The sequence below is a fragment of the Cimex lectularius genome, unplaced genomic scaffold (assembly GCF_000648675.2).
Source record: "Cimex lectularius strain Harlan isolate CLEC.00 unplaced genomic scaffold, Clec_2.1 scaffold75, whole genome shotgun sequence".
In the NCBI taxonomy this organism is placed as follows: Eukaryota; Metazoa; Arthropoda; class Insecta; order Hemiptera; family Cimicidae; genus Cimex; species Cimex lectularius.
In genome coordinates this window covers 1794271-1811804 of record NW_019392758.1, presented here as the reverse complement: position 1 = coordinate 1811804, position 17534 = coordinate 1794271, and the positions used below count along the sequence as shown (strand labels likewise).

Below are 17534 nucleotides of genomic sequence, written 5' to 3'. Positions count from 1 at the left end.
ATCCTTTAAAATTAGGATCCTGTTTATTTTTTGTTTTAATAACAGCATGTTGTTGTAAGCATGTAAAAGATCAATGGTACTATACTAGCCTTATCTGCTTCTGTCGCCTGGCTGGGTTGTAGGGCTGGGATAAGTTGGACGGCTAATGGGTTGGTAGGTGAGGATAGTATTTTGTGAAATGGAGAAAAATTTGTTGGGTTTTTTTTAACAAATTTGGAGGTCATTCTGAAGGGTGATGTTGGAGTCATAGTAGGGATTGACTAGTTCTGAATACTAAATAATGGAAAGTTTAGCAGTGCTCCATAGTTCATATGCTTGAAGTTAGAGATGTCTGGTTATCTGATTGTATTGTTGCACCTCCGAGTGTTTGTTATTTATTTGAAGTGTACATTTATCTATGGAAAGCAATTTGGTTTGAAAGATGGTTGTGGTGGGGACAAGGGTGGTGCTAGTTGAAATAGAACCCAATGTGTGCAAAGACAGTTTTAAGGATTATGGCTGCATTTGCTATCAATACATCAGAGTTTACTCCATCTGGATAATCGCAAAATTTGTGACTCCTCCAAAGCAGCTGTGAAGGTCAGAATCAAAGTAGAGTACAACTGTGTCACACAAAGGACTGGTGTCACTAATGGTGGTAATTACAAAGGTGTTCGAAAAGTAGTAGTTAGTTGACGTTGACAATGGTCCTGTGGACTTTGGATCAGTACGACTGTATTCTTTGAATCCTGGAACGTTTAACTAGCAGTGCCCCATAGTTCGCAGGCTTCGAGAACCGTTACAGTTGTCTGGCTATCTATTGTTTTAAATGCACACGTTTCTATGGAAAGCCATTCAATTTGAAAGATGGTTCTGGTAGGGATGAGGGCTGTGTCACACAAAGGGTATTTAGAGGTTATTATGAAGATGTTCAAAACATAATAGGCATCTTGACAATCTTTTTGAGAACTTAGAATGGGAAGGACTGTATTGTTGCATCTTCGAAGGTTTAGCAGTGCTTCATATGAGAGTGTAGTCGGGTATCTGAAATATAGATGGAAACAGGATTTTTATTTTAGGTTTGGGGGTTGAATAATGATTTTTAAAATCCTGTCCTCCACTGTGACCTATACAGTTCTACTGTGGAACCCTTATAAATGATAACATACTTTGGAAAGTACACTCTTTCAAATATGGCTAAGCACTTTCCTCGGTGCCTCTTCACACACCTCTTTTGGTGTGAGAATTGCCTCTCCAAAGTGACTGTACTGTAACCAAGCTAATGCTTCATGTTCTCAAAGGATATGTGCTGATTTCTCTGGTTCCACCTGACAGAGTCAGCATGTTCTCTTTCTGCTTTGTGCATTTTCTCTCCTCTTCCTTATGTGGTAGTTAAGAGGGCAGTGGTCAGTATAGATAGAGCCTTACAATCTTCCACAAATCCTGCCTGCTGAGAGTGGGAGTTCCTTCGCCTTCCTTTTTTTAAAGATTTATAAATCTCTTAGTTTGCCTTTTACCTGGTGCTTTTGTCCAGTGCTTGACTTTTTCTTTCTCAAGCCATTTTCCCAGTTCCAATTTAAGCACACACTCCAGTGCACTTAGTTGTAGTTCTGGTCCTACAGATGAGAGGATTGTCCCTTTTTTTTTGCCAGTTGGCCACCTGTTCATTTCCTTCTATACGTCATGCTTGGAACCTACTTTATGGTAATCTTGTTGTGTTTTCCTATAGCCAATAGGTAGTTTAGGCATTTCCAGACAAGCTTGGATCTGAAAGCATACGCATTAAGTGCCTTTATAATTGATACTATGTAAATGTGTGCACTTTTCATATTTTTCTTTATTAACTCCAGTGCACAGAGTTACATTGCATGGACTTCAGCTTGGAAAATTGTTGGGGTTAGTCCCAAGGTGGTCAGCGAGGGTACAGTTCAGGCTGTGTACCATATTAGGGCCCTTTTCTGAAACTTGGGGCTACCTTTCTTCTAAAGCTCTCTATTATCTGTGACCACTTGGAAGGGTCTGTCAAAGTTGAATTTTTCTCTCATTTTGTCAAGTTCTGTTATAGCCATCTTATTTATTTTAATTCTCTCCAGACTTTAGTAGTGGCTCCTCTTTATTTCCTTCTATCTCAGGAGTCTGTTGGTATTTTATTAACCTTTTGTACATAAAAATTTAAGGAAGGTCGAATGGTCGAGTACGGTTTTTATTGTTATACTAAGACCCGCTAGTCTTTGTAGATTTTGTGTTTTCTCCATTGGAGTGTTTAGCCAAGGGTTATACCTAGGTATTTTGTTTCTTTTGAGAATGTTAAAGTTTCACCAGTTATAGTGGGTGTTTTTAGATTTACCTTCCTTCTTCCAGTAAAATATGTTATGATATGTTTTCTTATGGTTTATGTTTAAGCCATTTTCTCACATCTTCCTACAATATTAAGGCGTTTTGCATCTAATTTGACAGTGTCATCCAATTTCCCTTTTATGATTGTTACCAGGTCATATGCGTATCCTATGCATGGTATCGTATGGAAACAGTATTGGTTCAAGCAAACGGCCCTGAGGCACTCCCGCTCCCACAGGGCAATATTCTGGGTAGTTTGATCAAAGTCGAACTCGGAAGAATCGTTCCTTTAGGTTGGAGGGAAGGATTAACTTGCAATGTATTTTGTAAGAGCACGTTTTAGTTAGTATTTTGTAAGGCTAGTAATTTTTCTTGTAACAATTATTTCTCGGAAGAGAGAGAGGATAATGTAGAATAAAACAGTTGGTGGCAGTAAAGTAGTTTCTGTTATACAGAAGGGCTTAACATCCATCCGTTGGACCCGAACAAGGGGTCAAACCACTTTACAATATATTTTTTATACTATGATAAATTAAAAAGCCATGGGATATGCCGGGATTCGAACCAGAACCGCTAGCAAGTACGAGTCGGACAACATAACTACTCGGCCACAGCGGTCCGCAAAACAATAAAACTTGCCTAGATTTTATGGCATTAGATTATCTTCTACGGGCTATTTTGGGATCAGCAACTTTACCTTGTGCCACGATCATCGTCACTGCAAACCAGTCACACAAAATAAAGAATTAGCTTGAGACGTATTGTTTGCTCAAAACCAAGCTAGAAAGGTCGAAACGTTATATGAAGCTATGCTTGGTTAAGGGTGTAATTCAATAAATATTCATTATCACGACTGATATTTCTTTTTTAATTTTTTTCTTTCTCGGAGTTTGATGCCAGTGGTAGTTGAGGACGATACACGACTTTGATGCACGCGTCTTAACTAGGAAGGAAAACGGCCAACCTTCGCCTGCCGATTGCTCACCAACGGTTAATTGCAAATATGTATTTTGATTGCTTGTTTTATTTTCTAAAGATAGCCGGTCACGATGGTACGTTTAATCAGAAGTATTCGTGAGACGCCGTGCAACGGAATTATTGCGCTGAATTATTGTCTACAGGCTTATCTGTTCATATTACAAGCATATGTGCAAGTAGTATAAGTAAAGAAGCTTCTGTGGAATAAAAACCAAAAGACAAAACCGGTAGTCTGAAATTTTGTCTAATAAGAAATCGAAAACAAAGAGTCATTTTTCCCTTTTTTCCCAAAGAACAATCCTCCTCTAATTGAACTCATTACCAAAACTCAACTCAATTAACTACATTTTTCTCTCATTTCTCCAGACAAAAGAAAAGAAAGCGAGTTCCATTCATGGCAATGAATGAATAATAGCCATATCCCCCAAATCTGGGACCTGCAAAAATTTAAAGCCTCTGATCATCCTCAAAATTTAGGCTTTGGAACAAAACTTTCAACAAGATCAAGTTCACAGAATTACTGATATAATACACGAGCTTTGGACGAGACATAACTATGATTATCACCAACAAGTCCCCCTGTCAAATTATAACGGAAAAACAGCAAGACTAGTAGATAGGAGGAGTTGTTTCAAAATTATTAAAATTTTTGTAATTTTTGAAACTAAATCAGACGCATTGTGAAAACGAAAATTTTGCTCATCCCGGTCACCACAATGGTCAACACGTCCCAACGACAGGTTTTTAACTTATATGTCCAAGACCTGCGATAAAATTTTTGGGTGATGTTGTTAATACATTTTACACCTTTTATTCAATGTTGTTCTTTGATCTGACCCGCAAATCGCTCATAAAACAATCCCAATAGGTTTTTCGTAATTTGCAGTCCTCATGGGCATATCGCACGCCCTCAAGATAAGTGACACAAGTCAAAAAACTATAAAAACCCGGATTATTTAGTTTTTTTAAGTATTCGGGTGTGTGATGTTACAGAAAAAATGACACAACTGTAGGTGGTCTCTTAGCTGCTAGGCAGCATTTGGGTTACTTTTGAATTGGCGGGGACGTACCATTCACGAAAAGGAGCATATTTTAGTTCTGTATCCAGCTTTAAAGCATCGGTGTGACCATTTATCAGGAAAAGTTGCATATTTCAAGTTAAGACAGTTTTTTCTTGTTTAGTGAAGGATTTTATGCAGCACCGGAGTCACATTTTCACATTATGAAAATCAATTGTACTAATATGTATTTCGTAATGTGAAATTAATATAGGCCCTGATGATGACCTTAAAATAGGTCGAAAGCTTGACAGTAACAACTGAATTTCCTTTTTTCTTCAAGACCATGCCTTGATCTATAGTGAATTATTTTAGGTTCATTTCTTTTATTTTAATAACATTCTTAATTATAATATTGTTTTTCCATAAATTTTTAATCATGTTGCCTTTTAACCTTTACACTATTTTATAGTTTCAACGGTTTTTCTAATGTTTTAATTTCAATATTTTAATAGGCAATAAAAACTTTATTTCAATAATTATTTCTGTATTTTAAATAACTAATTACCCCTGATTTCAGGGGGTAAAAACACATTTAGGTGAAAATAATCTTAGTACAACTTACTACATGGATATTTATGCTCGTTTGTTAGGTTTGTATGTTGTCTGTTACAATAAAAAAATAATACCCATACAGACATTCATTGATATATATTATCGTTAGAGCAAACAAACAAATCCGGGAACACACCCGATGCAACGCTATGCGACGCTGCCCGACGCCTTGTCACGTTTTGGTGGGGTGTGCACATCTATGCGATGTCAAGCGCACGCCACGTACAGTCACACAGCGTGTATCACAAATCAGTATCACAATCGCATCGCCTCTTTTGTTCTTAATGCATTATTTTGAGCAAAATCATGTAATAAATTGTTAGTTAAACTTAATCGTTTTAAATAAAGTTATTCCGGTGTTTCGATAAATTTTCTTCCTCACCATCATAATTAAATCATTTAAAACTTAGGAATTTTTGATCTCGTTTAATTTGGTTTACATTAAAATAGGAATGTTGTAATTAATATAACAACAAAATTACATATACATAGTTTGAAATAAAATACAAAAAATGTGAGTGTCCTGTACTGACGCTACTCGACGAAAATGGTGTAATTTTATGAGCAAAAGCATGAAATAAACTGTTAGTTAAATTTTATGAGCAAAACCGTGTAATAAATTGTTAGTTAAATTTTATGAACAAGACAATGTAATAAAAAATTGTAGTTAAATTTTATGAGCAAAACCGTGTAATAAATTGTTAGTTAAATTCATTATATCAAAAAATAGTATTTCGGTGTTTTGATCAATTTTCTATCAAACCATTAAAATTCATTTTTTTAAAATAAAAACTAATGAATTTTTGATTTCGGTTAATTTGGTTTATATTAAAATAAGTATGTTGTAATGAATATAACTACAATAATACATGTAGTTTGAATAAAAATATGAGTACTTNCAACTTATTGTGAGTAGGAACTATCCTTTTAAAAAGTATTGAACACCACACTCACTCCATCATTTATCATTTCTAAAAATATGAGTGTCCGGTTCTTTTGTCTTCGACTGTAGTCGATGCTACTCGACGAAAATCTGGACAGTGGGGATCGCAGAGCGTAGAGTAGGGTAGCGTAGCATAGCATCGAGCAGATGTGCACGGGGTGATACAACCTTATGGAAAAATGGACTTTGAATTTGGGTCGGATAGCATCGGGTATCGTCGCATAGCGTTGCATCGGGTAAGCGTGTTCCCGGCTTAAGTTACTGAGAGCCAATATATGCAAGAAAAGTGTCTCAATCCGAAAAGGGGTAGTTTTTTAAGGGTCGTACAGCCGGATTTTTAAAGTTTTGTATTTTCGCTTAAGTCTTGTTACAAATAAAAGACAATATTGATAGATCATGACAGTTTTTATTGACAACATCCGTAATGGCGTGTAATTAACACATAAGTGAAAAAAGTAAACTTCCATTTCTCTATCCTGTAAAATTATCTGTTTTCGAGTTGTGCCACTTGCAGGTGAGTTATGTCTAACGAACGATGCACTGCAACAATTCCAAAACAAGTTACTGAGGTAACGTCTGTGAGATGACCGCAGAGGACCAAGCCATACGAACTTTATTTCAATTTGAACTTTAATAAATTAACAAGAGACATTAGTGGGTTAAATGTAAATATAACTAATTTTGTGTATACAACAAATGTAAATTAACGGTTGGACATGTTTTACATCGATTATATTTAATATTGACTATGTATTATTCATTATTTTGCTTCTATACTTACAGGTAATTCCGGTTATTTTGATTATTCCCTTAGATAAAAAATCTTGTTTTGTAAAACCACTGATTTAGCCTTCAATTCACCTTGAAACGTTGAGTTTATTTATTAAAAAAAAAAGAAATGCATATAAATGAGATGTCATCAGCTTCCGGCATTGTCCGCTGGCTTGTTTGAAATATATTTAATTATAAAAACAAAAAATGGCGATAGTTTTGTAAGAATACCGGGAAGTAAGATAGTTGTGGGTTTCAAAATATCAGCAAAAAATTTATCGTTGCCTCAATCGAAGACGCAAGTGATGGTAAAAATAGATAAGTTTCTCGAAACGGGTAGTGATGTAGTTGGGGCTTTTCTCGTAAAGCTTAGGTCATCTGCAACGTTAAGATCACCTTAGCCTTGGGTCATTATTCAAATAAGCACCTTGTTTATTCGGTTTTGATTGCCTTTTCTCGTCGCCTCTGGCCTTCGTTTCGATTTAATGTAAATATTTCAAATCCGGGTAAAAACGGAAAATTTGACGACGCAAGGGGGAAAAATCGTTCCGAGGAAACGCCCCAAAGTAGACTTTCTCAAGTATTGACCCGAGGAGAAAGCTGGCGATACACGATATTAATAGGTTAGACTGGAAGACGTGTGAAGATTTTTATACTTCATTTCTTTTTGAACGGCTTTACAAACGTCCAGGAGATTCCTCAGAGATTAAGTGTCAATGTGGAGTTTAAGTCCATTAAGTTCATAATAGTTCCAAAAATCACACCACTTGTAACTCACGATTAAGGTTAAAGTTCTGCAACTATGGTATCTTAATTGTAACGCTAAAGTAAAAACTTTGAAAGTTTAGCCGTGAATCCCTTCTTTGGCGGATAAAATAAGTTTGGCTGATTTATTTTCGTCTTTTTTGTCGATTTCCCGGAGTATAACTCGAGCTTATCGTCTTTTTGACCAGAAAACCAAACCGCCATTTGGAGCATCTTGAATTTTAGAAGTGACAGCAATCAGGAAATCATACGGGAATAGATAAAATATTTACCAAATAACATCTTTCAATTAATTAATCTTTATGTAAGGTTGAGATAAAAAATACCTTTTTTTTTTTTTTTCGCAACAGCAACGGTCATATAAACCCTCTGGGTGCCGGTGTTTTTGAAAAAAAGCCCATTTGTAAGTATGTCGGGTTCGAATGCAGGGCCGCTGGATTCGAACCCGGGACCTTTACCTTACAGTGATGAGCGCCGTGTCAACGCCTAAACCGTTGCGGCCACCCACACCCCATTGAAAGTTGTTATTTGGCCAATCGGACCACGAAATCTAACGAGTTTAATAAGTAAAATGAATTATATCTTGATTAAAGCTCCCCGTGGCCATTTCATTTGTCGCCGAGAATCAAATAAATTACACATTTCAAAAATGACAAAAAGGAGGGAAATTTCGAAAGGTTGGGTTGATATGGGAAGTTAGTGTCCGAGTGGATCGAAGTCACGATAGCTCAAGTGGTAGAGCAGCGGCGTATTTAGATGAAGGTGTGGGTTCGAATCCCGCTCGCAACAATGACTTTTTTATCTCAACCAATACCTTACATAAAGATTATTTACCGACAGTTTTTTCGAAGACTGGAAATAATTTTGAGCTTAACATCGGTCATTGACGCTTCTTTCGAGTTGAACTTATTTCATTTGATGAGTCGGATTATTAGATTTAATTAGTTTTATTTATATTTAGTGGAAGAAATGGAAGAATAAACGTCGTTAATAAATAAAAGAAATAATAGCGGTCCTAAATGAGAGCCCTGTGGGATCCCAGAGCAAGCATGGAATTCAAAAGAGAGGGAAGAACAAATTTTAACAATTGGAAACCTATATTTAAGATAATTTTGAAACCTTGCAAGAAGACCACCAGATATCCTATGTCGGGTGGATTTTATGTAACAGAAGGTCAATGTTTACATAATCAAATGCTTCTGAGACATATAGATAAATGACACCAACACGATGTTTTGGTTGATATGAAGATAAGATAAATACATATAAATAAATAATAAATAAAAGTTGCAAAGTAATTTAGTGTTAGTTGAGCGGTTAGGCATGAAGCCATATTGTTTGAGAATTACAACAGAGAGTAATGATGGAGATAATTGATCTTAAATCAGGCTTTTAAATAATTTGAGGAAACAGAAAGAATGTTAACAGGGAGATAATTTTTCACGTCTCTACGGTCCAAAGATGTACAAATGGCAAGAAAATAACGTTTTCATAAATTCAGAAACTGACCTGTAGATTGATAAAATAATACATAGAGTGGATCGAAGTCACGGTAGCTCAAGTGGTAGAGCGGCGGCGTATTTAGCCGAAGGTCGTGGGTTCGAATCCCGTTCGTGACACTGATTGTTTTATCTCAACCTTACATAAAGATTATTTACCGAATGTTTTCTCGAAGAGTAGAAATAATTTTGGGCTAATCATCGGTCATTGACGCTTCTTTCGAGTTGAACTTATTTTATTTGATGAGTCGGATTATTAGATTTAATTAGTTTTATTTATATTTAGTATTTGCCGCGCTGACGGAGAGTTTCTTCACATATCCAGAAAGAGGAAGAATTCAGATTTATTTTTCTTTCAATATCACGAGAATCTTTTAATCACCTGGCATACGTTTCCGGTTTGGAAGTAGAGGAATTCGTACCTTGTGGACCATATATGTTTCAAACTCGTTTTCGGAAAAGACTGGATATTTTTAAAGAGGTCTCATAAAATTAGGTCAGTAAGGGGGGGGGCAGAATTTTTCCCTTTTGCCTGAATATTAAAATGTTTCCTCTCGTCCTTTTTTTCAGGTATTTTACCCCTTAGAAATGCCATTTGATAATTATGCAAATATTGAATCGCTTTGAATTTTCAAGCACGTAATTCGATCGACCGCTATCATTCTTTGACAAATATAGCGATACTAGAAGGATTATCAAGACGATAATTAAAGACTAATGTTCAACAAATGGATGGCTGATTTTACCTTTATATTATTTTTATAAGGGGGTTGCTTATGTCATACTTGGCACATCCGCTGAGTTAAAGTTTCCAATCACGAATCATAAATAAGATTAATATGCTGTCCATGAGACTATATCTTCCCTATGTGAGTGACGATCTATAGTAAATGACCTCTTCGTTTCCTACGGGACATATATCACCCCTGATAAAAATATTTTATCTTCAGAATTATACATAGAGTATTATAAGAAAAAATATGACGGGCTGGAATGAGTAATTTGTGAATACAGAAGTATCTATCCGTACGATATAGACTAAATTCCAAGTTTGAAGGTTTATACCGGAAGTTAAAATGATAGGGCAAAACAAAACTGAAATTGTCTTTCGATGAATCCTTTGGGGCATTTGATAAGAGGAAATCCCTAAATACTGGCCATGTCTTTTCTCATCTTCAGAACGCGACACCAGGTGAGAACTAACAGGAAATCTCGTCCTGCTTCAAACAAATTTTCCGGCTTCTGGTTTCAATCGGGATTTAAAAACGTATTATTGAAGCAGAAACATCCTCACAAGATCAGACAGCCAAAATTCCTAAAACCATTAGCTAGTAAAAGTTCACATCCAAAATAGTCAGCGCGTTCCTCAAACATAACAACCTGACAATATATTGGGTGCCAGGACACAAAGGAGTTAGCATGAAAAAGCAGACAATCTGGCCAGAGGATAGATAGATACAACAAAAGAAAAAGGACTGCAACAAAGAAATGAATTTATAAGAATATACAAGCATGGATTAAATCCGTCTGCCGTAGGTTGTTGGTATCACCAAAAACAATACATAGAAAAGAAAAAAATAATTAATTAAAACTACAATAAAAAAACAACAAAGCAATATAAAGTACACAATAGTAAATAAACAAAACGAACAAAAAATGCAAAGGTGAGACTGTCTTTGGAGAGCGAACCAGAGACGTCGTGTGTCGTATCAGTACTGATAATTAAATTATCTTAGTAGTATATATACTATTATGTCAATAGTATATTTACCGCCGAAGCGAGTATTGGCCAGAGGATCTGAGACCATATAAAGAACCTACAAGTTCGATAACAAGAGAAACATAAACATAAACAGAGAAGTTGGTAAACTTACAACCAGACACAGTGAACTTATGAGTCATGAGTTTCTCATAAGCCTTCACCAAAACTGGCAAACTCATTTCTACAGTTGCACAAGGTAAAACTCATGGTAGTGATCATCGGTCAGTTGCATATGACAAAATGATGTTATGCCATAATAAGGAAGGATCTGCCACCGTATTATCTTCGAATATGATCAACCACCCCTTGGAAAAATAACCTAGGGTACCAAGAAGACAATGAATTGCAGCAATTGTAGTCAATGACTTCTTAAGAGAAGGATCGAGTCGATTGAACTTAAGTAATGAACCCTAGTACAATAAGTCATAAGGCTGCAATGCTTGGAGGGTACAAAAAAACCTGTTAGTTCGAGAACAAGATGAAACTCACACAAAAAAGGAGAAGTGGGTAAACTTGAAGCCAGACAGAGTAAACTTATGAATCATGAGTTTCGCATGAGCTTTCACCAAAACTGGCAAACACATTGCTAACAAGAAGTTAACACTCATGGGAGTGATCACCGGCGGCATCTGAGAAAACACCTGGGTATATTCAACGATGACCCCTGTAGGTTACGCCACAATGAGGAACTAACTGCCTTCCATATTATCTTCGAATGCGATCAACCGGACCTTGGAAACATGACTTAGGGTACCGGGAAGACCGGAGAAAAATAATTGGGGTAATGGTAGTCAATTCGAATCGAACAGAACTAAAGATCTAGGAAATGCACAATAGGTCATAAGACTGTAATTTTTGGGGGATACAAAACCTCGTTTCTTAGCATTCCCTTACCACCAACATTATTGGGACAAAAATCGGATAATTGAGTTCCCAATGGGTATTTATGTTTTGTAATCTACTCAATCTCCTCATCTTTTGCAACTGTGCGATCATATAACTCAACTTATGTCAAACATAAAATAAACTGTCTTTAAGAATCGTTTCTTGATCATATTGCCCAAAATGTGACTAATTGAAGTTTGTGTTTGTAAGGAGCTCCCTTTGTGCAAAACTTCTTATAATTTCTATATATAAATCAACTAACTTTATGCAAAAAATCTTTTCATTTTGGAATTTTAAAGGAAAATTGTCTAATATGAGGATTTTACCTCGTGTCAATGCTAGAAGAGATTTGCCACTCTTTTTCAAAATTATTTCCTTTGTTGAGCAACATTTAACTGCAGTTTTGGACAAAATGGAGATCACAGGTGAAGTTATTCCACATTGAGATGCAAAAAAGCTGAAACGCCTCTGACTGAAACCAAATTCAGCGAAGATAGGCTGGACAAACTGATCATAATTGACGAAATGGCAAGTTCATCGAACCCAGACCTTAGATTAGCTCATTGGGACTTAAAAACGCATCCGAGTGGAAATAAGTTTCAAAAACAGGAATAAAACAGAAAAAGATCAGAAGACATATACAAAATGCAGAGTGACAGACCAAAAACAGGGAGGATAGGTAGACCAGAACATTCGTAAAGGACCAAATGACCTGTTCAACTCCAACCCGTCCTTCGATTAAGCAGAATGGCGCTTAAACTAAAACTGTAAATGACAGGCTAAATGCTTATTTTTCAGGAAATGGGTCGCGTCCAGGTCAACACCCTGTAAACAGCAAAGAAAGTAGAAATTTTCAACCAATCCCCATTTCTAAATAAAAAGGGAAACAAAAAATATCTCAACAAAGCGCTTAATTGCCGTAAACCTGCTTGGGTCAAAATGATGCAGTAACCATTTATAAAACGACTTTTTTCCCTCCTTCAGTTTCAAAAGCATACAAATCCGTTTTAGTAGATTTGCAACGGTTTTCTCGTCAAGAGGCCGCCGAGGACGAGACGTTCATTGGCCGGTGAATTTTCCCGTAGCGAATCGACCTATGTCACATCCAAACGAGAGGGAAAATAATTTCCGTGACACCTCGGTGAAGTGGATAAGTACGTACTACGTGAAACAGATGAAGTTGTGAATCAATTATTTTCACAATCTAAGGAAAATTATGCTTGAAAAGTATTAGGTTACCACTCAGAACACCAACGTTTTAAATAATCTTGACTACTAATTAAAAACTGATCTCTCAAAGCTATGAGCAGAACGATCTTAAACATACACGACTAAACTTACGACTGATAAATCACTTTAGGCCACCAAATCATCCATAATACTTCCCTTTCAACTCGCAATAATGACGGATCATGGTCCAAGTCAGATGAGCAAAAGCTTTACTTTAAGCTCAACACCATTCCAAAATAGAATAGAAACCATAGAAAAATAACTAGTCCAACCTCTTTCCCTTCATCCAAAAACTTTTCATCATTCAGACGTCTAGTATATCATTCCTTCCCAAAAAGAAAGCTCCTGGGTACGACTTCTGAAATCCTTCGAATCCTCACTAAAAAAGCAATCCTCTTCCTAACTACCTATATAATGCCGTCCGGACTCTCTCTTATCCTTAAGGTAATCCTAAAGTCCCATAAACCTAACCATTTACCTCAATCCTATCGCCCGATGCACAAGGAAAAATCATCGAGATGCTTCATCTGAAAAGAATCTTTCCCATCATAGAAGAGAAAACATCTCTCCATTTTGGCTTCTGTATATACTCCTCTATAATCCAGCAATGCCACCGTGTTGTGCCTATATATGCACTATCTTGCTTTCTTGATGAAACGGTACTGCATGAGCCTTGATGTGACACAAAACTTAGACAGCGTCTGGCGGGTTTGATGTGGAAGCTCAAGCTCCTTCCTTCACATACTTCCTCATACTCCTATCATGCAGAACCTTAGAAAAAGAACTAGTCCAACCTCTTTCTCTTCTCCGAAAGCTTTTCTTCCTTCAAGTCGTTCAGTATATTATCAAAAACCTTCCCAAAAGTTAAGCTCCTACGTACGACCTTATAACCTCTGAAATCATTCAAATTCATCCTAAAAAATCAATCCTATTTCTACATACTATCATGCTCTGTTCACTTTCCTTAGGATGATTCCGAAGTCCGACAAACTACATTCACCTCAGAACTGAGGTGAAACCTCAGAAAGCCCGATGATCGATAAAAAAATCTTCGAGATGCTTCTTCCGAAAAGAATCTTTCTCATCCTAAAGAACAAAACTTTCACACAGTTTGTCTTCTGTAAACACCACCATAAACCAGCAATGCCGCATTATTCTAGATATCATCGTCTATATTGAGCTGAAACGCTATTCGGGTGTTTTCCTTGATGTCGCTTCACCTAATTCCTCATCCTCCAATCATACAAGAGCCCTAGAAAAACAAACATTTCAACCACTACCACTTACCCTCCACCTAAAAGCTTTCATCCTTCAGAAGTCTAGTATACCATTAAAATCCTTCCCAAAAAGAAAGGGCCTTGGTACGACCTTATATATAACTTCTAAACTCTTTCGAGTCATTACTAAAAAAGCAATCCTCTTCCTAACTACCTTAATAATGCTTTCTTAAGGACTACTCACTTTCCCTTAAGATGATCACAAAGTCCTAAGCTGAAGCGGTACTGCTCAGGTTTGCTGTGTAAGCGTCCTTCCCTTTACCCCTTTAGGGAACATCCGTAACTAGCAACTATCCTGTTAAAGCTGGAGTCCCTCATGGTATTGTATTCAACGTACTTGGCTGACCTGCCAATACATCTCTCCAAATTTTTGCAGATAATTCTCCTATCCTATTCTTCAATAAAGGCTCCCTCATCAAAATAGAACCTAGGGTGAAAAGTGGCAAAAAACAAAAATGTTGACAAAAGCCAATACGTTACCTTTACTCTACAGCGTGGAATAATTTCCCCTTCCTATGGTTAACCAAATACCTTAGGCTAAAGTTTGTACATATGGAAAATTTCACGTCATTAAGCAAATATATGGTTTTGAAAAAAAAATGAACTATCCAGTAAAGTGTACTTTTCGGCTCTTCTATATTTCCTCCACAAACATTGTCATACACCTACTGCATCAAGAAAAGAGTGTGATAAGGCAAACAGAATATTTTCAGAGGAAGCCAGTATGATCCATTGGTTTGTGGGTATAATTTCATCACCTTGTTTACATATTCAAATTGCTTTGTTGTGAATCAACACAACTTTCACATAGATAGATTTAGAATTTCACGTCCTTTTACTGGTCGGTGTAGTCAAAGGGATAAAAAAAAGAAAGCGGTAAATTTTTATAAACGACAAGCTTGATACGCCATAAAATTGATAATATTTAAAAACGAACCTCATCGCAGCCGTGCTCGACGACCTGGCCCTCGGTGCAAGAGGCAGGCATTCCATCTTCTTCCATGGACACGTCGTCCAGCGCTTTCTCGACTTGGGTCAAGTTCCCGGACTCTCCCAGGGCCCTGGCTTTCCCTCCTCCGCCTTTGTCTGAAATCATAAATTGATACATTAATTATTTTTTAAAAATTGTCGGAAAGCAACGACCAAGGTCAAACAATGATCGAGCTATGGATGAAATTTTCGCAGGTAGAGCTTGACGAAGAAGTCAAGAAGTATTGTACAAACTGGCTCGCAGAGAAATTTTTAAAAAAATGTGTACCAGGGATGTATGTAATTTACAAGGTCCTGGGGTGAGGTGAACGTCTAGCTAGTGCCGAAACAGAGCAAAACAGTAAGAATAGGCACACCAAAATGTTAGAAAATACAGGTTCATGGCACGGAAGACTTTAGATTAAGCACAATGGGACTTAAAAATGTGTTGAAGTGCAAATAGCTTTCACGTATAGGCATAATACACAAGACAAATGCGAAATGCCATATGACAGGTCAAATACAGCGAAGGTAGGTGTACCAAAATGATCAGAAATAAACCAAATTCAGATTTATTGCAAGGAAGACCTTTGATTAAGCCCAATGGGATCTATAAATGCTTTGTAGTGAAAATAGGTTGCACGTTTAGGCATAAAACATAAGGTAAATGCGAAACGCCGAATGGCAGACCAAATACAGCGATGATAGGCGGACCATAATCCGCAAGGACCGAAATACTGGTTTATCACAAATAAGATTTTACGTTAAGACCAATGGGACATAAAAAGTTGATCGAATGTAAATAGGTTTGACGTATAAATGTAAGATAAAAGAGAAATACAAAATGCTGAATGACAGACCAAAAACAGCGAGGAGAGGGCGGCCAAAATGTCGGAAATGACCAAAAAGCATGTTCACTTTCTAGTGAAAACTATGATAGAAATATACAAAAAATGAATTTAGGAAGTTTGGACAGTTTTGTCAGATTTAAATGATTCCATTGAGATAAACAGAAAGCGCGATCTGACTTAATAATGCGTTCTGGTGTAAAGACTTTTTTTCATAATAATAAAAGAAGTAAAAGATAAATCATTGTCTAAGGCGAATTGTGGAAATAAATCCGTTAGAACAAAACAGCGAAAATAAGCGGACCATGATCGAAAACGACCTAACTACTGGCAAAAGAATATGCTAAAACCTACTCTTCAGTTCGAACTGTAATGTTCAGTGTAAATTATGATTGAAACATACAAAATTTAGGAAGGTTGGAAGGTTAAATGATGTTATTGAGATAAAAAGTGAGATTTCTTGACTTAGATTAAGCACTTAACTTGAATTAATAATAGGTTGGTAGCATAACAGGACGGAAAAGAAGACAAAGACCAACCCCTAAAAATGGCGAATACCGATACTCGTATAACATATAAAGTCAGCTAGAATAAATCTAGGAAGATAGGGGATGATGATAATTTGTTCATCACCCCGCAGACCTGATAACATATTTCACAATGATTATTTGGAGATCGTGAGATGCGGTCTGGTGTGACGTAGGTTTTAGAAAAACATTTTCTTTATCGTGCCAACGTTTCGATCTTTATTGAGATCATCTTCAGGGCTCAAAGTGTTTGTTTTCTGCGTAGTAGTATCGTGTTGAGAGTGCCCATCCAGTCCAGAGTTGGACAATCTCAACACGATACTACTACGCAGAAAACAAACACTTTGAGCCCTGAAGATGATCTCAATAAAGATCGAAACGTTGGCACGATAAAGAAAATGTTTTTCTAAAACCTACGTCACACCAGATCGCATCTCACGATCACCAAATGATCACTAACTAACGGTCACTAAACACCACGTATTTCACAATAAAAAACTAAGTAAAGCATCCTCTTACTTCCCTACAAAAGTTGCACCGTTGACATATAGAATTAGGAAAAGAAAATCAGAATCGATAAAGAAAGTACGCTTTCTAAATGTATTTGGCAGAATTCCTGCCATTCTTTCGTTTCCAGTCGACGTTGAAAGCACGGAATGGATTTCTTTTAATTTTCCACCGGCGCGCGAAGGAAAAGCGTCAGGGCGGAGTGGCGGGGGGAGCTTTACGGTCAGTGGCCACATCACCTTCCTTTGAAGCACGGCCAGAGGCACCAAAAGCGCGGAGCATTTCGTTTGATTTATGTTATTAACGGCGAAGAGGTGCGAGGCGGCTCCGCGCTAGCTGGCATCTTTTTTTTATAAGATGGCCTTCTCACAAAATTTGTACCGGGTTTCTTCGCTGTACAACTTCACGAACTCAGTCCCTACCGAGTTTACCAGGTTCGCATTTGATATCCCACCTGGCAATATCACATCCGACAGATTTATTGTATTGGAGTACATTTAATAATAGCCACATGGGAGGTTTTACTATTGTACGAAGCAAAATTGGATTTAGGGACACAGATAAGTGAATCGGGAAGCGGCACTAGAGGTAACCTCATCGATAGTCCAGAGATGTGTGGCATTGCACCTAAGCGTATCAGACAT

The 17534-nt window shown here is 37.0% G+C and overlaps 1 protein-coding gene across 5 annotated transcripts in view; it reads right to left on the bottom strand.

The window, feature by feature from the left end:
- Nucleotides 1–17534, bottom strand: part of LOC106661155 (putative epidermal cell surface receptor) — a 97533-nt gene that overhangs the window by 19788 nt on the left and 60211 nt on the right. For all 5 annotated transcript variants that reach the window (XR_001339637.2, XM_014384385.2, XM_014384383.2 and 2 more), the window contains exon 2: nt 14977–15125. Coding sequence is in view for 4 of the 5 variants with exons in the window: in XM_014384385.2 (XP_014239871.1) it covers nt 14977–15125 (149 nt within the window). In the remaining variant the exon portion in view is untranslated. The remainder of the gene's footprint in view (nt 1–14976; nt 15126–17534) is intronic.